Source organism: Hippocampus bargibanti, linkage group LG01, assembly GCF_051943395.1.
Source record: "Hippocampus bargibanti isolate YZ-2025 linkage group LG01, ASM5194339v1, whole genome shotgun sequence".
Taxonomy (NCBI): Eukaryota; Metazoa; Chordata; class Actinopteri; order Syngnathiformes; family Syngnathidae; genus Hippocampus; species Hippocampus bargibanti.
This window is the reverse complement of record NC_142734.1, coordinates 16,395,421-16,420,362: the sequence shown is the minus strand read 5'-3', so window position 1 is coordinate 16,420,362 and position 24,942 is coordinate 16,395,421. Positions and strand designations below refer to the sequence as shown.

General features: G+C 42.2%; 1 protein-coding gene across 4 annotated transcripts in view; it reads left to right on the top strand.

The window, feature by feature from the left end:
* LOC148903333 (receptor tyrosine-protein kinase erbB-4-like) overlaps positions 1-24,942 on the top strand; it is a 221,306-nt gene that overhangs the window by 177,740 nt on the left and 18,624 nt on the right. For 3 of the 4 annotated variants that reach the window (XM_089000589.1, XM_089000575.1, XM_089000599.1), the window contains 5 exons: positions 390-434; positions 1,670-1,802; positions 8,318-8,440; positions 8,547-8,645; positions 10,569-10,754. In XM_089000589.1, coding sequence (XP_088856715.1) covers positions 390-434; positions 1,670-1,802; positions 8,318-8,440; positions 8,547-8,645; positions 10,569-10,754 — 586 coding nt within the window. The remainder of the gene's footprint in view (positions 1-389; positions 435-1,669; positions 1,803-8,317; positions 8,441-8,546; positions 8,646-10,568; positions 10,755-24,942) is intronic. The other variant, XM_089000584.1, reaches the window with a different exon arrangement.

Genomic DNA, 24,942 nt, shown 5'->3' with positions numbered 1-24,942 from the left:
TTAGAGCCACTAAGCATCTAAGATCAGCTTCAGGACATTTTCACAAGACCCCATTTACAGGGGATCAGCAATTGAAGGGCGACAGACCACATTCAGATTAGGATGAACTGTACCTGCTCACTGTTTGTTGTCAAGAGGAAGGCTTTCTTCGCTGGGCCGGCGGCTTACAGATCAAAAAGGCTTTATATTCCCGGGGAATGTTTCTTTGATGTGAAACAAACCACAGCATGGTTTCCCCTCCTGTCATATCATGATGAGTGGTCGCCACGCCGGGAATTTCATTTCGTGCTCGCTGACAGTTGAGTGACACAGGACAAATACAAGCAGAGGTGTACTCATAACCTGCCCGTGCTCTAATGGACGATGTTTCTGCTTTCTCTACTCTGCAGATGCGTCGGGCCCAGACTCCAGGATTGTCTTGGGATGATGGACAGGTAAGGGATCTTTGCAAAACATCCATCAAGTCGGACTGGGGAACCGGATTTGCTGGAACTGTCCAAATGCAATTACAGCACACGATATAGACCAAATTATAGAAATATGCTGTATCGCAGTAATGAATCAAGGGTCGACAGGATCTCACAAATGGAAGCAAGGATCAATGGACAACCCAAAAAAAAATCATTTGAGTCTCACCAGTGTGTTAGTCTCAATAAGATCGACGTCCAGCAGACCTCACCGATTATCCAGAATTACACATAGTAAAAACAGTCCAGAGTATGGTGGAAAATTTGCCACAACAACTCTATTAGCGTGCACATAAAAAGAAGCTATTTTAACAATTACAAAAAATGTAACTCGTTACAATTGAGCCAAAACAGCGCAAATTGTAAGAGGGTATCCATTAAAGTACAAACGAGCACTTGTTCTCGCCTGTGGGGGCTTCTCTGCTCACATAATGGAGCCGATGTTCCCGCCTTTCATCTGGCGGCGACCCCAAGTCGCCTGTTCGCCTGTAAATCCTCTCCTCCTAATTAGAGAAGTCCTTCGCATTGTCTCACCTTGCACCATCTCACTGTCTGCTTCTCACCCTTCTGCTGTTTTCTTTCACATTGCACAACCCTGCCTTTTCTCTTATTTTCTTCTCACCTCAAATCCTTCATGATGTGTTCCATCTCTCTTTTCCTTCACATATTTTTTATTGTTTCTTCTGTCCTTTTCACCCCCTCTATAATTCCCTTTTGTGTCTCCTTGCTTCTCCACCCGAACCGACCTAATCATTCCAAACAGTTTCATTACTATTCACAACATGGCTGTATATCTCATTATGTTGAAATCCAAAGCTTTGTTTTGTAAATTTCAAGTTCCCCCCCTCCCCCGACACTCCCTATTTCCACCACAATCGATACATCACCTCACATCCATGCAGTAGTGTCAGGCTACAAGTCCTCTGCAATAAATGATTATAAGAAAACTTTTACTCATCTTACAATGCATCAGAATCTTAAAAAACTAAAATAAAATACATCAATTGTTACGAATGTCATATTTGGCTAAGAGCATTTCTTTTTTTACCCATGGGCATAGCACGTGGTTGCGCGTGTGTGTGTGTGTGTGTGTGTGTGTGTGTGTGTGTGTGTGTGTGTCCCATCAAGTTTTCCCGTTCTTACAATTGCCATCACTTTGAGGAGTTTTAACAACAACCCTCCCCGCCCGCTTCTGTCTGTAGGACGCCCCTCATTGCCGCCGGAATCATCGGTTGTCTCTTTGTCATCGTCATTGTGGCGCTCAGCGTTGCTGTCTATGTTCGTCGAAAGAGCATCAAGAAGAAGAGGGCCTTGCGTCGATTCCTGGAAACGGAGGTCAGGACTACCTTTTGTTTTTTTTGCGTGTTAGGCATCTCTTTTGATGCTCATGAGGTGTTGTTCAATTTTTCAGCCAATAAATATCATCAAAGCAGCTAACACACTCTGTAAAAGGAAGAGGCAAGATATGTTCAGATTTGTGTTTTACTTTATTTTCCGATTGCCAACAGACACATGAACAATCACAGATTCGAAATACAGTAAAGTCTCGTTATATCGATATTCAAGGGAGTCCGAAAAAACATCGATATAACCGGGACTATCGATATATCCGACCCTGTTTGCATGTAATTTTCTCCGTGCGTGCATAGAAATAGTATCGATGTAACCGGGACTATCGATATATCCGATATCGATATAACGAGACTTTACTGTACATGGAAGCAGAAGCAACGTGTTTTTGAACAAAATGACCTTGCTCCACTTAGATGGACTCCACTTAGATTCCACTTCATGTGGTTAATGTTCATACACCTGAACTACAGCACATGGGCAAAAACGAAGGTTTGAAAATTAGATATAATTTTTCCCTGATTTGTGTCTTGAAGATTATTTCTCAAGTCTTGGAGAAAATACGTTTCTGTGAAGGATCTTTGAGTTTAATTCATAGTCACTGTCTTAAAACAGGTTTGCTATTAATGCTTTATAACATGGAGATGATTTCCCAGGAGTCCTACTCATTCACACATGCTGCGCAAAAGAATGCTCGGGATCTCAGAATCAAAATTGGTTAAGCATCCTCAGACATCCCTTTAAAGTCAATTTAAATTGTAACTGTTAATTACAGCTAACCAGCCGATGAAGTATCTATGTGCTTTATGTGAAGTTACCTTGAGCAGTGTTGTAGCTGCAGCACTTGCACAGATCACTTTTGCATTGCTGCACATACACACACCTAGATGGGATGGGTCAGGTTCAGATGTGTCATTGCCGCAGGCCCCGCCACTGGTCTACAGTAGTCCACTTGTCATTCCATGTTTGGATCGTTTTCAAGTGGAGAAAGCAGCTTGTCGGCAGCTGTCATGCTGGTTAAAGAAAGCAGAGGACGTCAATCACAGGAACTTCCTACCTATTCTTACCCCTATGGGCCCATCTTAACCAGTTTGCAACAGACACAGTATGTAAATAACAGCCACAATAACAGATCAAAATCGGCAAAAACAGAGAAGGTCCATCCATGCATCCACCACATAGTATTGTTTGGGTCACTAGGAAGCTGAAGCCTGAGTTGACTTTGGGTAAAAGACAGGGGACACCCTGAAATGGCTGCTGGAATATTGCCTCTTAATTGCCTATCCAATACATATGAAGCATGGATTAAATACATTCCTGGCTCATTAACCATCCAGTGATTAGCAAAGGACATCTTTCTGGAAATATGCGTTCAAGTTCACCCCAGGTTCAAGTTCTACCAAACCACGCTCATCCGTTCACTTTGGACGTCGGTTTCCGTAGATAAAAAAGAAAAAATTACCTTTCCAAAGTCTTTGTGCGAAGCATTGAGCAAAAAGCTGTTTGGTTTTAGGGGCTTCTTCAAAACCCACAAGAGACATGTTTGAAATATACATCATCAATGGATGCTCCTTTCTAGGCGAGGATAGGAAAAAGGCTGACTTAAAAGAGGATTGAGTCACAGGAGAGATACAAAAATGGGTTCACAGATCAAAACTGAGAGAAAAAGATATGATATGCAGCCTGGAAAAAACAGTGAATGGCAAAACAAAGGAATGAAACAAGTGTGCTTTTCAAGTCAGCAGCCTTCTCAGCGTGCTTGATATTGAAATGGTGGCTGCGTCTTCAGATCCCAGTTTGACAGCATGAACTGGAGGCATCTTTTTCTCAAGTGACACCAGAGGTGAGCCCTCGTTTTCACCCTGTATGCCGGACAAGACAACGGGGTGGACACAGAGCTCCAAGCCTTCATCCATACATTTTTGATCTCAATCATCAGGGTCTGTCATTTGTTTGAATTGAGGATCGAAGCGCAGTGTGCAGTTTGAACTGCCAAAAAAAGAGCCTTGAAAAAGTGTCAGACTACAGTCAGGGCTACGGACGTCGCCAGTATGTTAAGAAGGCAAACGCTTGAGTAAGCAGAGAAAAGTGTTTGGGAGACATGAGAGTCAAATCTTTTTGCTGAATTCTTCCCAGAGTCATTTGATGCCCCTGAAGTTTGCATCCCACTACTTTGGGGAAGATCGTTTTCACTTCCCAGAATCCCTGCCCCAGTGCACAATGGACGTCTATTGGTGAATGGTTGTTTATCACTGTGTGTCCCGTGAACGACCGATGACCACTTGCGTATGTGGGGAAGGTTCAAGTTCACCCCTGGTTCAAGATCTTCCAAACCACACTCATCCCATCACTTAGGACGTCGGTTTCCGTGGATAAAAAAAATACCTTTCCAAAGGCTTTGTGCAAAGCATTGAGCAAAAAGCCACAAATAATGTGATACTTCTTTCGAATCGTTTTTTCAAAAAGTTTTGATGACACCGTTTTCCTGAATACACAACTTGCCTATTTTCATTTCCCTAACAAATCATCCAGCAAGCATTGAAAACGCACACCTGTGTGTTCATTGTGCATGAAGGCTATCAGTATTTCAAGCACTTTCTTGTTTGACAGTTGAGCACGTAGCTTATTTGCCTGGCAAAACTCGCATCACATCGCCACCGGTGAAGCTCATTTAGCCAAGGCACGGTGCGTTATTAGCCAGTAAATAAAGTCTGCAAGCAAAGAAATGCTGGGGAGAATCTCATATACGGCCATGGGTCCACATTCTATTTACCAGCTCGGTCCTGTAGTTCCCTTGCCGCCCTGCTTGTGGCTTATGGCCAGCTGCGTCCTAATGAAACAATAACAGCTAAGGCCTCTCGCCATTTGTCCTGATTACAGCTTCATCCCGCTGTCTCCCTTGCATTCTTGTCAGACGTGCCCCGTGCGATCAAACACGTGGATGCTAATTATGCTCTTTGCCCAAATACCATGCGGATTTGATGGATGATAACCATTCTTATTTATATTCCTACATTTCGTTGCTCCCTGTTATTAAATAAAGGATACTCTTCAAAGAGAACTTGGACATGTGAGCATAATCCTTTTATGTCAACCCCCGCCCCAAAAAAAATAATAGAAATTGAAAATAGGCCAACATTTTTTGTTACGTACATGTATAAGCATTTTAACAGCTCCCACAACTATTTACAGTAGTTGAGGTGTTCAAACTTGAAAACAAGATATTATGTGCTCACTTATCACCAATTATGACAATTGACAGACGCTTAAGGCAAGTGAGGATGGATGACTGAAAACAAAATTAACAAGACGAACATACATCCTGTATGTTTTCCATGATATACTCTTAATTGTAGTTTGGGTGTAATAAAGAAACTAACTGATGCTCACAAGAAGGAAAAAAAAACTCTCCGCCGTAGCCCGTGAATAGTAAGAATCTGTGTATAATTGACAGCCATCCAAATACATTGGGGGGCGGAAAAGAACATTTTGAACCCCAAAAAAACTTTATGAAACGCTGATAAAACCCCAACGTGTTTTCCACTAATGGTGCATTAGCTTACCCAACAAAAAGAGCTATAATATCAAATAGAACGTGTAAAAAAAAAAAAAATGAATTAGTAAATCCACAGGTGCCAAAGAAAAATCTGTACTCAATTTTAACAAGGGGTGATAGACCCACCGCTGAAAGTGGAAAAGGCGTTGATTGCATGGATGGGGTTGAGGTCATTGATGTAAAACTCCACATCAATCTCATCCAAGCAGGCCTTGGAATTGTGTCAATAAAATAACCTTGATTCGTCCTACAAGGGGGGCATTTGCAGACGTGGATACAGGAAACACAAAAAAACAGCCCTCTAAAACACACTCTGCCATTATCCTGTCCGTATTGGTGATAACAATCTCATGATAACAGATGAGAGGCCGGCCAGACAACATCTCCTGTTTGCTCGACACAACGTTCCCGTCCCACCACCCGCGTGTTCTCCTTAGATCGCAATAGCGTAATCAGAATGTTCGCACAGGAATTCTGTGCCAAGCCAAATTACATCTCCGTGTTTTGAAAGCAAAAGAAAGCCATCAAGGTCATTAGCAAATGAGGCAAAAGAAAAGATCAACGAAGAGCTGGAGCTGTCGAAACACGAACGGGTGAAACGCAATTGCGTTGAAAAAAGAAAAAAAAACTTTTTACAAAGCTTGAAGTACATAACAGATTGAGAATTTAACTCATTCACTGCGAGACAATGTGCTAAAATGTGTCCACTCGAGTGCCAGGGTTTTTATCATTGTCACTTCAATTCCAGTACCCACACACTATTGAGTATCAGTACTACATGAACATTCAATGCAGCATAAGAAACCTTAGACACTCTTCTTTCATCAGAAAAAAAGAGTTAATTCCTAATTTATATGGGTCTGGAGTTATCTGAGCTTGAAATGAGGGCACCTGTACAAAAGGCAAATGCTGCCCCCTTATGGGAGGTAAAAACCAGAGGTTTTGCCAGAGGTCTCACCAGCGCTTTATCTCCCTCCCCCCCAAAGAAAAAACAAAACCCAAATAACTTTGGGAATGGCGCTCCACGTCATGCTTTTCAATTCCTGAAAAAAATTGGGAATGGCATTGAATGAGTTAACTACTTATACAAAGAATGACGATTCAAAATGAGCTTGAGGTCAATTGTGATCCCCAATTGATTGAGTTGTTTTTTTGCCTAGCTCGGCCTCCTAACCTATTTCCCTACAGTGACCCAATGGTTCTCTGCTAGAGAGGCCGAATCCATGAAGCAAAACATCACTGGCAGGCTGCCGATAAATTCCTCTCTTGTGTGCAGTGGGCGGCAGACAGCCGGCATTTTCACAGCCCTTCTCTTGCAGTGATGGTTTTATATCACCTCGAGTGAGTGTTTGAGTGGCTGACCACCTGATGTATGGTCTCATTATATTGTTTGATGGCCGTGGTTGAGTGGTGTGATTATGCCGTTGATAAACCGCAGCACACTGCGGCTCCGATAGGCTCATTAAGACGCGCATCGATCAGACACATTGACTTCTTGTGTGCAGGGATGTGTGTTTTGTGCTTCGATATGAGCTTCCATTTGGGCGGCTGCTGGATGTCGATATAGCGTTGCCAATATTTGTGAGTACGGCTGTTCTATTTGGTGTCTGGTTGGCTTTCTGCCTGGCTATTACTTCCCTGGGTTAGTGCACTTAGGTGATCAAGCCCTGCTTCTTTAAGTGTAGAGTCTGAGCTTTTGTGAAGTCGGGGAGACGCGTGGCTGACCAGCTGCTGGGATAATGTTTGGTGTCACTTTTCACTGGATGCCAAGTGGAGCGAAGGGAGCTCGTCATAAACATTGGCGCAGAATGATTTGGTATGTGCACAGCTGGTGAGATATGATTCGTTTGTCTGCTGTGCTAGCAGCTGACACCGGACAGATTTTTTTCCCATCAATGTTGCAAATGTTCACACCCTAGAAATCTTTGTATCGTAGAACATGAGTTAACATGTTTGAGCATGAGTTTTTAAATTGCCTGTATCGGAATGGGAACATCACAGATTTTGAATGGTTTCTTATTTTCATTTGGATCTCATCATTGCTGCACAACACATGTCAAACACCCTCGACATGTTGGATTGGATTAGCCTTGATTAGTCTCGCAGTGGATAAATTAACATTTCACAGCAGCAAAGTGATGAAAGTAAGAGGAAAGGACAGAAAGAAGTATAAAAATAAAATACAGGACCTACTGTAAAGGCGGCCTCTCTTGCGGTGCCATCTTGAAGTCAAAACAACAAAAACCAAAATATCAAATAATGTGATCCAACGCAAAACACGCAGACAGTTATTCAATTGTAAGCACTTTCTGCACTCTGCAGTTCTAGATGAAAGAGGAGATGATCAAAGCATCCTTTTCACCATTGGATCAGGGACGTCATGGTGGAATGTACACGTCTGCTACAAGCGAAATGTTAAAATCAAACACGCATCTGTAGCATCCATTGACGAAAAGAGACTGTCTCACATCTCCTGTCGACCTTTCCGCTGAACAAAGCGGGGCTGTGAAAATGCTGTCCATTAGAGGTGCAAAAAAGCAGAATTGCCCCAGAGGTGTACAGCAATGTCAATCAAATGGCACCGACATACCTCCCAATCAAAAACAGTGCTGGCATATTGGTGCTGCCGAAAAGGCGCAACCGCTCAGCAGTCTTCTCCTTGATGAATGCTGTGGCCAAAAATACTGAAAACCAATCCATATCCATTCTATATGACACACAACAACTCAAAGTGACAAAAGAAAAGACAAAAACAACACAAAAACGCCAAAAAAGCAAGTGTTATGAGAGCACTTGCTAACTACTGCCCAGTTAGGTGCCATCTTGGACTAGTTGCGTTTCTAAATGTGTTTCATGCATAGCGCACGTGGAACAACTCAAAATGGAAATCTGCATTTTTTTCGTCATGGAAATTGGACTTTATACCTTTTATGTGTTTTGTCAGCTGGTAGAGCCCCTGACCCCGAGTGGAACTGCCCCCAACCAAGCTCAGCTCCGTATCCTGAAGGAGACGGAGTTGAAGAGCGTCAAGATTTTGGGCTCCGGGGCTTTTGGGACAGTCTACAAGGTACGACAACCAAGGGCCCAAAATTGAAATCGCAGCACTCGATTTACTGTATGTACTGTGTCGATTTGATATCCAGAGTCGTCTGATTTGTGTCTTCATTTTCTAGGGCATCTGGGTCCCAGAAGGTGAGACTGTGAAGATCCCAGTGGCTATTAAAATCCTAAACGAGGCCACGGGCCCCAAAGCCAACGTGGAGTTCATGGACGTGCGTAATCCTGTCGCCTGCCACTTTGTTGGATTGCACAATTGCCTGTAATTTTTTTTCAAAGTCGCATCTCTGGGATAAAAATGAACTGCCAAGACTGGACGAGACTATTAAAAACACCACTTGTTTATGATGTGTGGCTGCGCTGGAGTCCCGCCAAGCTACAGGACTTTTTGTTTTTATCACCCCTTCCCACCTCACTTTCCTCTCTCTTTTAACCAATTTTTCTCTTCACACCCTCTTGATTTCACTGTTCCCATTTTGGAGTCTCGGGTTCTCTTCACCTCTTGCCTCTCCTCTCTCTTACCCTCTGTCTCTCCTTTTCTCCTGTTTCTCCCAGCGGGATTCTACGTCCATCCAGAGCCAATATGCTCGCTCTGTCAGCTTGTTAAACAGCAATCTAAAGGCAGGCTCACGCCTCGCCACTAAGAAGCTAGTCACTGGAGTGTTTTCCCAAAGCACACGCTTGCACGCACACACACACACACACACACACACACACACACACACACACACACACACACACACACACACACACACACACACAATTTACATATGACTGCATCTGAAGACATCGAATATGTGCCCTGTTACGCTCCACTGTATAGATACAGTTTGCATACACTTAAATAATAAACTTTGTCATTCACAATCGCATATCTGCCACGATTGCAAATTACGTTACCACTGTTGTCATCACCTGGGGAATATTTTGTTGTTGTTGTTGTATGGAGGGGGGGCACACCTTCATACACACACCTTCATACTATTCCCTTTCTCTTTGTCTATCTGTCTCTCTCTCTTGCTCTCTCTGTCTATCTCGCTCTGTCTCTCTTTCTCTCTGTCGCTCTCATGCTCTTTCTGTCTTGCTCTCTGTATCTGTCTCTCTCGCTTGCTCTCTCTTTCTATCTCTCTCTTTCTCTCTGTCGCTCTTGCTATCTCTCTCATGCTTTCTGTCTTGCTCTCTCTCTCATCTTTCTCTCACTCTCTCTTTTTCTGTCTGTTTCTCTTTCTCTCTCCCTCTCACTCTCTTTTTTTGCCTTTCTCTCTTTCTTTCTGTCTCCCTTTCTGTCACTCTCTCCCTCTCTGTCTCTCTCTATCTTTCTGTCCCTCTCTCTCTCCATCGATCTCTCTCTCTTTCTGTCTTTCACACACGCACACATTAACTGCATTAGAAAGCAAGAATTTAGCTCAACTCAATGAACATTTGATTGCAGTCCCAACTTTTTGGCTTACTTCACTCCTACAATTCTTTACATTTGTCCTCACTTGCTGTGTGCTGGATTTGGGTGGTGCTTGGAGCTGCAAAACGCTTGGACTGTCCTATGAAGTGGTCCTTAATTAGCACCTCTGAAACCAATGCATTTCTCTGGCCTGCTGCACACCTGCTGTTTAGAATTAATATACTGCGTCTCATATTCCTGCTAAGCTCCATCTGAAATTCTATGTGTAAAGTGGCACCTCATCTACGTGTGCGCTACCGTGAGTTGCAAGGTGTGCCAGTCTCATTCACATCTGCCATGGCCTACATTTAATTGTGCTGGTGCAACATTTATGAAACTCTGTGTGAAATGTAGATGAAAAAGGTTGTGTCTGCTTCGAAGAGGCTTTCTGCACTGTTTTCTTGAAATGCGAGAATACTCCACAGGCTGATGCTGCATGCAAATTTAGTCAGCAACCCGTCTTCATTTATGCATCCATCTCCACCTACACTCGGAATATAGTGCACAAGTATTCATGCATAATAGATACACGGACAGGCACTGAGTTGTGCGATGAAAACAGAAGCTGATGTTGTTGACAAATAGACGTTATGACACTTAACAAGGTGTCAGGTCTCCAAAACTACAACCTGTGAGCGGAATCAGAGTACCCGTATACATCCCCGATGGAGCTCTTAGTTCATTTTTGTCTTTCACCCAGGAGGCGCTGATCATGGCCAGCATGGAGCATCCCCACCTGGTGCGCCTACTAGGAGTGTGCCTGAGCCCCACCATCCAGCTGGTCACCCAACTCATGCCACACGGCTGCCTCCTCGACTACGTGCATGAGCACAAGGACAACATCGGGTCACAGCTGCTGCTGAACTGGTGCGTCCAAATTGCCAAGGTGGGTGACTACAATTGAGAGGGAAATAATTGCACGGTTTTGTGTCCAAAGTACATGAGGAACTAATCAATATTTGCGATGGTCATTGTGCAAATGCTCTTGTTTGTGTCACATCTATCAGCTTCACAATTGTTTGTCCATGGGTGAAAACACAGACACATCTCTGGTTTTCATGGTGTTGACACCCTGTACTGGTGTGAACTTCACAGAAAGCTGAAAATGAGTTTAGATGTCCAACCAGTGCCCTAGCAAGAAACCACACACACATTGTGAAAGTGTACCGATGATTTCCTCAAAAATAGTGAATTGTATTTCAAACTTTAACAACAGCTGAAGCTGCAACAAAATGCTTTGTATAACAATGCCGTATTAAAAATTTTAAAAATCATTATATATGGATGGATGGATGGATGGATAGATAGATACGATGGATGGATAGATGGATACGATGGATGGATAGATGGATACGATGGATGGATAGATGGTACGACGGATGGATGGATAGATGGATAGATAGATAGATGGATGGATGGATGGATGGGTAGATATAATAAAAATAGTAATTGTCAGGTTTACAGAACACTTCAGACAGAAATGGACTCCAAAAAATACACAAAGAATAAGAATAATAACAATAATATTTCTGAATTAGCAAATAAGCTGCCAATCCAGGCTAATCAAAAATACATCACAAGATAAAATAGTAATGGATCATGATCATTTTCTTGGGAGTTTTAAATTGGAACCAGACACTCCCCATATAAGTTCATAACACACTATGGTGAACATTATTAAGTGTCTTCATAACTACCTTTATCCTTGCTTGGTTTTCTTTCCTTTTAAAATGTGGCACCTGATGGATTTGACATTTTCCTCTCCGAGATGCTAAGAGAAATCAACTTTACCTAACGGTAGCTTGTTTGTGGAGTGGGGTTGGATGGGGTTGTCTTATTTATTGTGAACTTGCGTGAAAAATTCGAAATATGATTTTTTTAAGTAGCATTTCATCATCCAGATGTCAATATGAAGCACCTTAAAAGCAAAGTTGAAACGGTGATCTCGTGTCCCATATCATTCGGTTGAGATAAGACCATTTTTATTTGGTTTGTTTTAATTCTACAGCGAAAATAATAAATAATCCCACACTGTCTGCACAGAAGTCAACTGTGTGACCAATGAAGCTCTCAGTGACTATGCAGCAACCCACATCCGACCATCACACTCAGTGCATAAAAAAGCCAGATCAGCGTTTATTTTTTCGACTTACATCAATGCTGGGTGAAGAAAGACACAGAATAATTCCTGGTAATTCTCAAATACATTCTACCACGTACTTCATCAATCAAGACGAATGAGATTGATTTTTGCCATCTTTATTGGGTCGAGACATGGCAGTTCTCCCGAATCAGTGATGAGTGAGTAAGTTTGATTAGGTGTCTGTTGGGAGGTCTTAACCCTTGATTCCCCTCACAACAAATGAATCTAATTGCTTGAAGAGAGGGCTACTTGAGCAGGTACTTACTGCTCTAATTGGATTCGATTGTGGCTCCCCTGATGAGGGAGAATAAGATAGTGAGTTAGTTGACCGCATGATGGGAACACATTTTTGGTGACATGTTGTGCATGAAGCTACCCTGCACTGCCCGACTGACTGGACTTGCGTGACTTTTTATTGAACAAATTACTGTCATTTCCGGAGTACAGAGCGTACCTGATTATAAGCCTCACCCAGTACATTTTTAAAGGGCAAACCATTTTGTACATACATAAACCGCACCCGACTATAAACCGCATGTTTATAAAGAAAGATGGGACACAGAAAATGTTTTCAAAGTTTTAATAATTCACATACCTTAACCTTTCTTTCAAAACAGTGCCTGTTACGCGGCAGCAACACAACATGCATTACGCTAGTAACACAGCCCGAACAGGGCTGGTAAAGAAACATGCCGGTACAAGTGAGACAAGGCAGAAACGCGGTAGCACTTGCTAACAGGTCTGGGTACAAAAATTTACCAAGTCACTGACACGGAAGGAATACGTTAGCAAAAGTTGCACTTTGCCTACGGTCAGTTTTTGTAAACGATTTCTCGCCGCTGGTTATCCAAGACTCCGATTCAACTCGGAGGGCCACTTTAAATGCACGATTTACACTCGTAGTTACCGTAGTTATATTAACTTGCGTCTTCCTCGGCACATACATCACCATGTCTCACTTTTACCTTTAGTGCTCGAGCACCCCATGACGGCCATTCGAAAAAAATGCATAAATTGGCCGCATCGTTGCATAAACCGCAGAGTTGAAAGCTTCTGATTTATATTCCAGAAATTACGGTAGATACAATGAGCCAATGGAATGAGTATGGCTCCTTTTGGTTTTCACCGTGGAAAGCTATTTCAGTGTTAAAAAATAGCCAATGAGGAAAAAAAAACATACAGAGGTCTGACCAGCACTTTATCGGCACACCCACAAGAAATAACAAAACCCGAACAAATTGGGGAATGGCGCTCCACGTCAAATTTTCAATTACCAAATACATTTGGGGGTGAGTGAATGAGATAACTTCTCCTTGGTTGTAGAGTATGTATCAATGAGCAAACTTTAATTGTGTTCGGGGAAAGTTGGAGCCTATCTCAGATGACTGACTACAAGTTTGTCTACATCCAGGTCTGGTCATTTCTTGCCACGAGTCATTCACAAGCAACCATTGACACTCAAATCCACACATTCTGATGAATTTACGGAGACTCAAATGCCCTTAGTGAATATATTTCACTTGCAAAAACCCCATCAGTAAATAATTTGCTGTTTTCAAAAGAGACAATCAGAACTAACATGTCCTGAAACACATTTTGAACCGTTTTCCCAGGTTCCCTGCGATTGACGAGTTTGATTCTGGGATTTTGTTTGATTCCGGGTTTTGGCCGTTCTCTATTGCGTTTGCATGTCTGCGTTTTTCTCCAGGTTCTCCAGTGTCCTCCTATATTACAAAAGCATGCAAACGGAACAATAAATTGTCCCTTAGGTGTGAGTGTAAGCTATGTGTGTCCTGTGATTGACTGGCAATCAGTTCTGGATGTATCCCACTTTTTGCACAAGCCGTGACTCTTGAGAGGGTAAAGCGAATCAGAAAAGGGATGGATTGATTAATATTTTCCAAGGAGAAATATATATTTTTTTGTGGCCACCCCTGTCCTTTCACCATAAGCAGCACCACGACAACTGCACAAACAACAGCCACATGTGGGCTCTGGCCCGGGCAGGTGACCACCGTGCCGCAAATAGATTGACTCCGGCCTGTCGCCAGGCACAGACTCTCCATCACTGAGTGTTTTGGGCATTGAGATAATGGCTGTCATTAATCTGAAGCCACACTCAGAGCTGCCTCGCTGCCACACTTGCACACACTCGCGCAGTTACTGACACTTGCATGAGCGCACACACATAATGTAGCATAGTTCAGTCACTTTCAATTTATTTTTATTTTTTTATTAGTTTGTTCATGTATTTACTCACCTGTAAATACAACTTCCATCTCTTTTCCCAATGAAGCCAAGTGCTCAATTTAAAAGATGTCAAAACATGACCTTTAAACAGTCCCTGGGAAATACCATGCACCATCAAGAGTGGATTTGTGTGTGGGTGGGGGAAGGGGCGGTCTCAATGCATAAAATTGAACCAGCCCTCAAGTCATTTGTGGATTCTCTTGGGGTTTGCGCCAAACGGGCCAAAGGGCAGATGGAGTCATTTAATTTTGTTCTCCTCCGTCTGGCTGTGGCTCTCTGTGTTCCTCCTATAACTTGTCAAGTGTTTCGATCATAAGACTTTGAATCAGAGGTGTCGTGATGGTGAGTCTTGACCGCCATCATTGAGGTCACGGAAGGGTAGCAAGATTGGTGAGAACTCTCCGAGCGTCTAGCTGACATGTGCACATCATGCCCAGCAGGAAAGAACGCCACCCCACCTCACCCCAGCTTCACGAGACAAGCAGAGATGTTCCGTGGTGGGTGGTGTTTTGCTGATTGACAAGGCTAATGATGGTGCCAAATATTGACCTTCTCTGAGGCAGGCCTAATGCCGTCCAGTACTGCATTGTGGTACAATATTAATGAGAGGCTGCATAGGCAATGTTGCGACAATTTCTATTTACTAGGCATCCAGTCGGCTGTGTCAAAATGAGAAAACAAGACAGATAATTTATTTAGCAGAATCAGCACTCGCCTTCTCTTAAAGGACAACCGACATCACTTTTATGGCATCTAAAATACCCAAAACACGCAGGCTGATATTTTTAGTCAAATGCAAAACACCAATAAAAATGACTTAAAGTGTCCAAAATCTGCAAAAAATTGAGCTGCGAATTGGGCATTTTCAGAAAGTCCCGCCCCCAGTTCGTGACGTCACCCCACGACGTCTTGCCTTGCTGGAGAATCAAAACAATGGCTTCAGATTCTGAAAATATGCTTTCTTGTTACACATCCAGTTATGAATATGATTCAAATGGTTCTGAAGAGGAAAGTATAAATGTTTGCAATCGATTAAAGAAGATCTTCAGGGTCATTTTGACGGATCAAGACTTATGTGTAATGTCACAGAAAATGCAGAAGATGGCGGTAGAGCTCCGTTTGAAATAGTTTTATTATTCAGCTTGGAATTTTTGTCATAAATATATCAAAGAGTTGTCTCGGTGTAACATATGATTGCATTGTTTATGTGTTTTCCATCTAATTGCACCATCAACACGGATCCACACGAAGTTTTCAGACCAAACAAAGTACCGCAAAATGCATTGAGGTGATGCAAGGTCTTTTTTTTCTCAGTCAGGAGCGTTCCTTCAGTGACGTAGGGTGAGGACTCGTCACCAACTCAAAAACAAGACTTCCAGAATATTCAGCGTGAGTCTTAAAACGTAAAATATAGCTACATGCGGCGGAATCTTTGTAAAATACGCTCAGTAGAAGTCATTTGAAGCAATTTTACAAATTATGGACACAACTTGTGACGTCGGTTGTCCTTTAAAGGAGAAAGTATCAGCTTGATCTACGCATGTGTACTTGTGTAGATCCTGCAGCGATTCCGCAGATCGCCCTCCACATTTCTCTTGCACCCTACGCTCTCCAATCTGGCCAAGTTCTAGTTGTTCCAGGGTCATTTATTTCTCTGCTACTTCCCGGCTGCCGTCCAGTTGAGCAAACATATCTCTGCATGATTGATTCCCAGACCAGCAGTACTTGAGGCCAACCCATATGGTGATTTTGCAAATCAGGAGGGGAAAAAAGACCATATCTTCCAATCCAATCCAATCCAATCCAATCTTGATCAGAGCTCCAAAATCCCACCCATCGCATGGATTTTTATCACTATGTATTTTTCTGTGTGCCCTTCAGCCTCTCGAAGGCCTGCAGGTAGGTATTAATTCTAAATGATGCGTCTTTACTCAGTATCTTCAAATGAATGTAAATATTTTAAAATGTTTTTGCATGACAATGGCCCAGTTACATTCTGGCAGGAATAAATAATGCATGATGTAGTAAAAGTTATTGACTCTGAGTAATGAAGACATTTGTATGTATGCTAAATGGCAATTATGATTAGTTAAATGAGGAGCGACATGAGTTGTGTCTGTAGCGCCCATTTATATATGGCATAGAGGTGTGAGTAATTGCTGAATGGGTCTGAGTTGTAGCAGGAAAAAAAAATATGCCCCACTGTTCCGCTAATTCTTCCAAGTGCAAAAATAATGAGGCGTTGCACTAAATAAAACCTTGTGAACTAAATGAAATGTGTTATTTTAATGAAGTGTACACTGACAATTTACAGCAGTATAAACATCTTTTTCATTGATTGACTGAAACAAACGATATTCCTGCAGAATGCTTTTTTATTTATTGTATTCTCCTTTTGTATTCGACTTAATATTTGTCGACAAGGAGTGTAAGGCCCACGTGCCCAGACAGGAGTGATGTTCACTGATTCATTTTAACCAGACTTCATGATAATGCACTCCCATCATTCTTTGCAACAGAGTTTGCTCGGAACGGCATTTTGCTTAGCAAACCGTGGAGGCTACATTGTCGAGACGAAAACATGCACACAAGCACGCGCATATCGGTCTGTATGTATGTGTCCCTGCTGATGCAACAAAATCAGGGAAGTGGGCTCAGGGAGAGGTGATGGGGAGAACGGGCAGAGGAGGGATAAGCCCCCCGGGTCTTTCTAATTATCTGTAAGGATCAGCAGTGCTCAAGGATGCGTAAGGGGAGGGATTTGACTGCCAGATCCAGTGGGTAAGAATGCCTGATTGGATCGGTCACCTCTCTCCCCGCACAGCCATTACCGATGGTGCATGCTGCTGAGGCTCATTAGACACACGTATGTGTGTGCATGCAGATGAATGGCGGCGGATGATTTGAGACATTCTCCTGCTATTTTATTTGTTTCATTTTTGTCTGTTCATCATTCGGTTTGCATATCAATGCAATTTGTACAACCTCAAAGTTTTTTCAGTGATCTCATTTTGGAGATAAGGCCTCAAAAGTGACCTGGAAGTGTCTCCTTGCCTGCTTGGAGCCTATGAGCCTTTCTTTGGTCTGGTAATGATCTGGTAAAAGTGCTATCACTACTCAAGATTTTGGGTTTTTAAAGACTCCTGGTGTTGTCCATTATCAATCATCCTTTCTTTCTTGCATTTAATCCTGCACACGTTTGGTAGTTTGTTAGACAATATTTTATGATCAAGTCTATCAATCATGCAATGACATCCAATAAGGCAAGCACAAACACCTTTCCTGCATCAGAGTTAGGTCTTGTCGTGATCCGTTTCTGAGGTTGGCAGTCTCATCGGAATTTATCAAAAAGTCATTTTCAATTCAAATTTGCTGGGTTGTTTAAAAAACACTTTCTCGGTGATCATGAATAAGAAAGTCTGAAGTTTCAGAGGTTTACAAAACTCGCCTGACTGAACTGAGCAGTTCATTATTTACTATACCTGAACAGATTTCACTGTCGTCAAGACAGCTAGTTGATGATGTCAACAGGGGAACCAAATGTATGATTTTTGATCCATTGTATCAAATGTTGTCGTGGGAATTTAATTCTTCCAAAGGTAGTCTGTAATGAGTCTTGTAATGTTTCTGGTTTGTGATGCTTTTTGACCGGATGAATTGGACTTTTTCAACAAATTACGCTCATTTATTCGATGAGAGGAGTTGGTGCTAATTGATTTCTGGGGTTTTGATGATTGTGTCAACCGCAACAAATAGTGTGTCTATTGTTGTGGTTCTTCCTCATGATTTGAGAAAATTGTTGTTGCGCAGCGATTGCCAACTATTTGTTAATTTTTTCAAGACATTGTCTGTAGAGGTCAAAATGAACTTAGACTTGTTTTTTTTCTTCTCCGCCTACGCTGTGCTTTCCTGCATTTTGATTTGAAAGTGTTTTTGCTTCAGTGCACCTCCAAGGCACTTTATGTTGCAGTGAAACTAAGTTTTAAGAGCTCAACAGGATGGATCCAGGACATATACAGAAGTTCATCAATAGCAGGGGTCGGGAACCTATGGCTCGCGAGCCATATATGGCTCTTTTGATGATTGCATATGGCTCGCCGGTAAAACTAAATACATATTCTCGTTTTTTTCGCCGTTGATTTCCCGTTGGGGCAGCAGTTGGCGGAAAGCGCAATTTTGATTAGATGACACTGGCCGTCAGTCGAAACAGGTAAACGCCCCTTTAAATGAGCCCCACGAGTGCATTTCGGGTGAATGCACCGAAGCATTAGCCTTTGAGGAGAGAAAATGTTCTGATTCTAATTTCCACTGAAACAACACCATCGATGAATCAGTCGAATGTAAGTGACATTTTAACAAGCCCCATGTTAACGTTAGCATCAACATACTTCTGGGAGAAGTATATTGCAGATAGCAAGTGTGGAAGCTTATGAGCGTGTGCAGGCTATCTAGCAGTAACTTCGCCTCTGAACCGGCAAGTTGAATTTCATTCCGATCGTTTGCCTGGATTTTTACTAATCACGATGAACGGAAAACCATTCATGTTAACGGTGAGTACTATCACAAAGTTATTTTAAATAATACATTCTAATATTTTGTTGAAAAGTGGCCGCGCGTGTGTGTGCGCGCGTGCACGCGAGCGTCTGTATGTGCGCGCGCGCGCGCGCGTGCGTGTGGCTCTCGCTGAAAAACATTTCTAAATAGTTTACTTTTATGGCTCTCTTAGTCAAAAAGGTTCCGGACCCCTGATCAATAGTCTGCATTCACATTTGGTGACACATTTTATTTAAATAAAAAATAATACCATTTTAAAATATTGTTCCTGATATCTTAAATCAAAAATAGAAATACTAATACTTTCTATACTTGCTACTATATTTGAATTATCATTTATTTGTCATTAGTTATCTGTGTTTCATTACCGCAGTGTCAGTGATGGGCCTTTCGATTCGGCATCACTCACACCCCCTTGTGCCGCTAAACCAGTGGTCGGGAACCTATGGCTCGCGAGCCATAAATGGCTCTTTTGATGATTGCATATGGCTCGCCGATAAAATTAAATACATATTCTCGCTTTTTCGCCGTTCATTTCATGTTGGGGCTGCAGTTGGCGGAAAGCGCAATTTTGATTGGATGATACTGGCCGTCAGTTGAAACAGGTAAATGCCCCCTTAAATGAGCCCAACGAGTAAAAAAATGACTTGTACACTCCAGCTTGAATGCACCGGAGGATTCGCGATTCCAATTTGCAATAAAACAATACCATCGATGAAACAGTCAAATGTTAGTGATATTTTAACAAGCCCCATGTTAACATTAGCATCAATATACTTCTGCGAGAAGTATATTGCAGATAGCAAGTGTGGAAGCTAATGAGCCGTGTGCAGCCTAGCTAGCAGTAACTTTGCCTGTAGACCCGGCAAGTTGACTTTCATTCCTATCGTTTGGCTGGATTTTTACCAATCATGAGGAACGCAAAACCATTCATGTTAAAAACATGTTAACGGTGAGTACTGTCGTCTGTGTAAGCTCTCAGTCGTACAGGAGTGGTCCATCGATGAGAAGGTTTCTTCAGCCGTCATCTGTACAAAGTGAAGGTTTCGGACGTTTCGCCTCCTATCCAAGAGGCTTCGTCAGCGAACCAAAGTCTGACTGGTCGTATCGGCCCCATTTATATATCCCTAATATCCAGACCTGGTGGCGCCGGACACAGCTATGATAGGTCCCTACTCTCAGGTTGGGGGGGGCGCGGGACCCCCCCCCTGTGGCCCCACTGATTGTTCCTACATTCCTGACTAACGATTGGCCTATTACACCCACTCCCCCCGGTATCACCTCATCAGCATAACTTTGTTTTTCATTTGGTAGCCTATCTTTTGGATGCACTAATTTTTGCCTTAACGTGTTTATCGGTTTGAAATAAGTAGGAATTTTATGTTGCCAAAGGACTCTTTGTAATTTTTCAGAAACTCCTGCAATGTACGGTACTGCTACTCCTCTCCTTTTAGAATCTTGAGAATATTTGGTTTCGTTCGCTATTCTTTCTTTCAGACATTTGTTGAATGACCACTGAGGGTACCCACAGTTAGTGAGTGCTCTCCTGATATGTTTTGACTCCTTTTCTCTACCTTCAGTGCTAGTTGGTATTAGTTTAGCCCTATGCTGGAGGGTTCTGATAACTCCTAGTTTATGTTGTAAAGGGTGGTTTGACTCTAACCACCCAAAAATTAGTGCATCCAAAAGATAGGCTACCAAATGAAAAACAAAGTAATGTAGTTTATTCCATACATTGTAAGAATGAAAATTGTAAAGAGCAGTACATTGGGGAGACTCAACAAATTCTCAAAAAAAGACTTTATCAACATCGCAGGGATAATACTAGTGGGCCTCAATCGGCAGTACATTTGCACCTAAAAGCTAGCAACCACTCATTTGAAGACAATGAGGTTAAAATCTTAGCGAAAGAACATAGATGGTTTGAAAGGGGGGTAAAAGAGGCGATTCTTATAAAACAACAAAATCCTTCATTAAACCGGTCTGGTGGTGTGAGGTTCAATTTGGATCGTTCATACAATAGCCTACTCAGGCAAAACAGGTTAGGCAACTTTCGCAATGCTGATGAGGGTCGTTATGCTGATGAGGTGATACCGGGGGGAGTGGGTGTAATAGGCCAATCGTTAGTCAGGAATGTAGGAACAATCAGTGGGGCCACAGGGGGGGCGTCCCGCGCCCCCCCCAACCTGAGAGTAGGGACCTATCATAGCTGTGTCCGGCGCCACCAGGTCTGGACATTAGGGATATATAAATGGGGCCGATACGACCAGTCAGACTTTGGTTCGCTGACGAAGCCTCTTGGATAGGAGGCGAAACGTCCGAAACCTTCATTTTGTACAGATGACGGCTGAAGAAACCTTCTCATCGGTGAGTACTGTCACAAAGTTATTTTAAATAATACATTCTGACATTTTGTTGAAAAGTGGGTGTGTGCGTGTTTTCATGCGCGCCGTGTGTGTGTGTGTGCGTGTGTGTGTGTGTGTGTGTGTGTGTGTGTGTGTGTGTGTGTGTGTGTGTGTGCGCGTGCGTGCATGCGTGCGTTTCTAAATATTTTACTTTTATGGCTCTCTTAGTCAAAAAGGTTCCCGACCCCTGCGCTAAACCTTCCCATGCAAGTCGCGCAGCAAGTCGCGCAGCAAGATAGGTACCTCTCCCTCATCTTGTCTCGCAGTGAAAATTACTCAAGGTGATTAAGAATTATAACCGCTAAGTGTCACAGCAAGCAGCACACAAATTACAAGCATCACTGAGGAAATTGAACGTGGCCAACCCGACAGTGTTTAGTCGATTCCAACGAAGAGTGTCCTCTCCTCACCCTACGAAGCTGAGCGGCTGCTGAGCTGTCAGTGAAACCCGTCATTTCCGTCTGCACCACTGGTGGTTAACTGCAACTTCACAAGAACTGTTGGGGGTCTCTTAATTAATGCTTGGTTACAATGCTAGTGTTCAACCAGCGATTACAATTAAATCCACAAACGTTTGGAGACTGACCAAGATTTGTCTTCATACAGAACACCTCTAAAAAAATTTAAAAAAAAAAAAAAGGTTGGTACATAATTTAAAAAAAATAAATAAAAGATTATTATTTATTCTAGGCTAACTGGTCTTTAAACGACTGTCTTGGTTATTGATAGAGTGTTTTATGCACATTAGTAAACATATTATGTTATTTCATGTTTAGCTTAGAACACATTATGATTATTGCAACGTTTACTTTCAGTCTAATAGCATTATCTTATTAGTTCAATAGTCGTTTCAAAGAAGCAACGGCTCCAACTTCAATCTAAGACCCTCCCAACACTGAGTTGTCCCTAGCTGATTGGACAACAGATCGCTGCTGTGGACATTCAAAAACTTGTCAGAGCGGGAGCTCGCTCTCTTTGTTCCTATCTTTGTCCGTGTGCTCATGTCTTCGCTCCTACTTAGACGAGAAGTGCTTTTTCTGTCTCACTAGAATAAAATAGTTTTTTGTTCACCATCTATCGTCGTTACTGATATTTTTATCACTGAACTTCTTTGAACACCGAACCAGGAAAGAAACAAGAATTTAAACCGAACAGTTATAAATTGAACCATTTTTAATGCTGGTGGAAAACTTGTGTAGTCAATGTGTGCTTGTCAATTCATCAATTCTATTTGCAAACATCTCATGGAAGGAAACTTACAGTGTGGTGATGTCTCCGGGCTATGGAGGCCATACACTTGTTGCAAGGTGTTTAATCAAATGTTTAAAATATTGCAGGATATAAAAATATTGTTGAGCCAAATGGATGTCGTGTGCATAACGTTCAGGTGCACTCCGGTTTTTGAGTGATTGATCCGACCAAAACAAAAAGTAATATTTTACATTGGACATAATGGAAATATTGATAAAACATTTGTAGAGTGTAAATATACAATTGAAATGGAGGAATGAACCTGCCATTCACTTTTATTCGGGAATTGAAAATATGAATTAGTTTGGGATTTGTTTTTTCTTGCTTGGGTGCCGATAAAGCGCTGTCTTGACCTCCGGCAGTGTTTTTTCCCTTCCACAAGGGGCAGCATTTTCCTTTTTTCAATGTTAGTGTTGGATTATTTTTTATCGTTCGCCCTTGGTTCATTGCTTCGACGGGTGTAGATGGAGATCGATGGTTAAATCATCAGGGAGCCAGGTCTTGAACAGAAAGTTGATTTAATTGGGAGAGCACGGGCATCGCGGTGTGGATGGAGGAGCGAGCATGGAGAGAGAGCGAGACGAACGGGCTGCAGGAGTATTTATGCGGCGCATAGTAATGACGCGACAGGATGTGACGTAATGAAAATGTGACATCGTGTAAAGGAAGGCAGGATATGACGTATGAGGAAGTTTAAATTGTAAACAAAGACTACAGAGCGATGTTTAGAGATGTTTGTATGGCGAATTACCCTAACAGTTAGCGCTTTGTTCCAGCTTCAGCTATTGTTAAAGCGCTATATAAACCAAGATGTATGTATTGTATTGTATTTTGGACAGCCGTCCTCATTTCAAGCTCATATAACTCCATACTCATATAATTTAGGAATTAACTGTGTTTATCTGATTATAGAAGGGAGTCTAAGTTTTCTGACACTGCATTGAATGTTTATGTAGTCTTAAAACTCAATATTCTGTGGGTCCTAGAATTCGAGTGACAATGACAAAAACCCTGGCACTGGAGTGAGTGGACACATTTTTGCACGTCTGGCAGTAAATGACTTAATAGACCTGGATAAAGTTAAAGAGGAGAAAACTAGGGTACGCAAAAAAATCACAGTTCTTTTGTAATCCTAAAATGGTCAATGAATGTACAATTGTAGAAAACTTTCTAGTTAAAGCTGAGTCCCTATATTTCATGTAATATGTTATCTGCACAACTTGTAACTGTAAATGTATTGAAGCTATTGCGGATAAAATGTACAGTATATTCTCCTTTAATGTTACTGCTTGGACTCATAGAAATGTGCTTTATTCCGCCAAGGCTATGACATATGCAAAGAATGTTTGTGCCCAGCATAGTCGTCAGCGCTTTAGATGACTTCACATTTGCTTTTTCAGTGAGATTACATCTGACTGATCATACAAACACGTATTCCACACAAACCTCTTACTATCACTAAATGCTTTACAGTCAAATACCTATCTTAGTTTGATTGATAAGGGCTTTTTTTCTTAGCTGTCTGACTCAAGGTCGAGTGACTGCAGAGCAAATGGGCGGAAACCTTCACTGCAGAACCACAGCTCACATTCAGCGACAGTTCATTATCCAGCCAGCGTTTTGGAGCTCAGGGAAATAAAACCAGACAGGACAGCACATTTTCGAAACTTATTTCCCTCTTCTACTATCTTACGGAAATTGCTCTCATGTGCTTTTCAAATCTCATATTTGTACGTTTTTCATAAGAGTATTTTTACATGAGACCTAATTAACATTATTTATGAACTGTGACGCTCACTGTCCTTGCGGGCTTGCCTTCCGTTCTATTGCACGTAAAATAGTCAGGATGTGACAGACGACCCCCTGGGCCACTAGGGCGGTCCCGTTGTGTGTATAGCTTATCGCACTGGTCCCAGCCCTCGGCGTGCAGACAGGCTCATATTGCACACATTGTTCGAGTTCGCAGAACGGGGAAGGCTGTGAATAGGAGATGGATGGGACAACCAAAGCCTCGGCTCTTGGTTTGAAACGAAGCATCCTGCCATTCATGGATACTGTGCAGGCATAGCCATGCATTAAAAAGAGCTTGCATTATTACCTCCATGATGCCTTAGCAGGAGTGATAGAAGAAAAAAAGTTTTGCTGGTAAATCTTGTGATTCGCACTTGCTGCAGCAGTAACAATGTGGCTTCCTCCCTCTTGCTCATGAAGTAAAATCAAAGTTCAAAGATGAAAAGGGGAGTAAAATAAGCATTTTTTTGTAAAACATCAAAATCCTTCACTAAATCACCATGGTGGTCGAAGGTTTAATTTAGAACTTGCTTACCACAGTATTCTTAGGTTACCACGTAGGGGTAGTCATTCGAATGAGGTGATACCAGTGCTAATGGGGCAATCAGTCTCATGCATAGATTTTAGATGGATTCAGACAAGACAAAATAAGTAATCAGTTTAGCTTCAGGGGGTAGTCT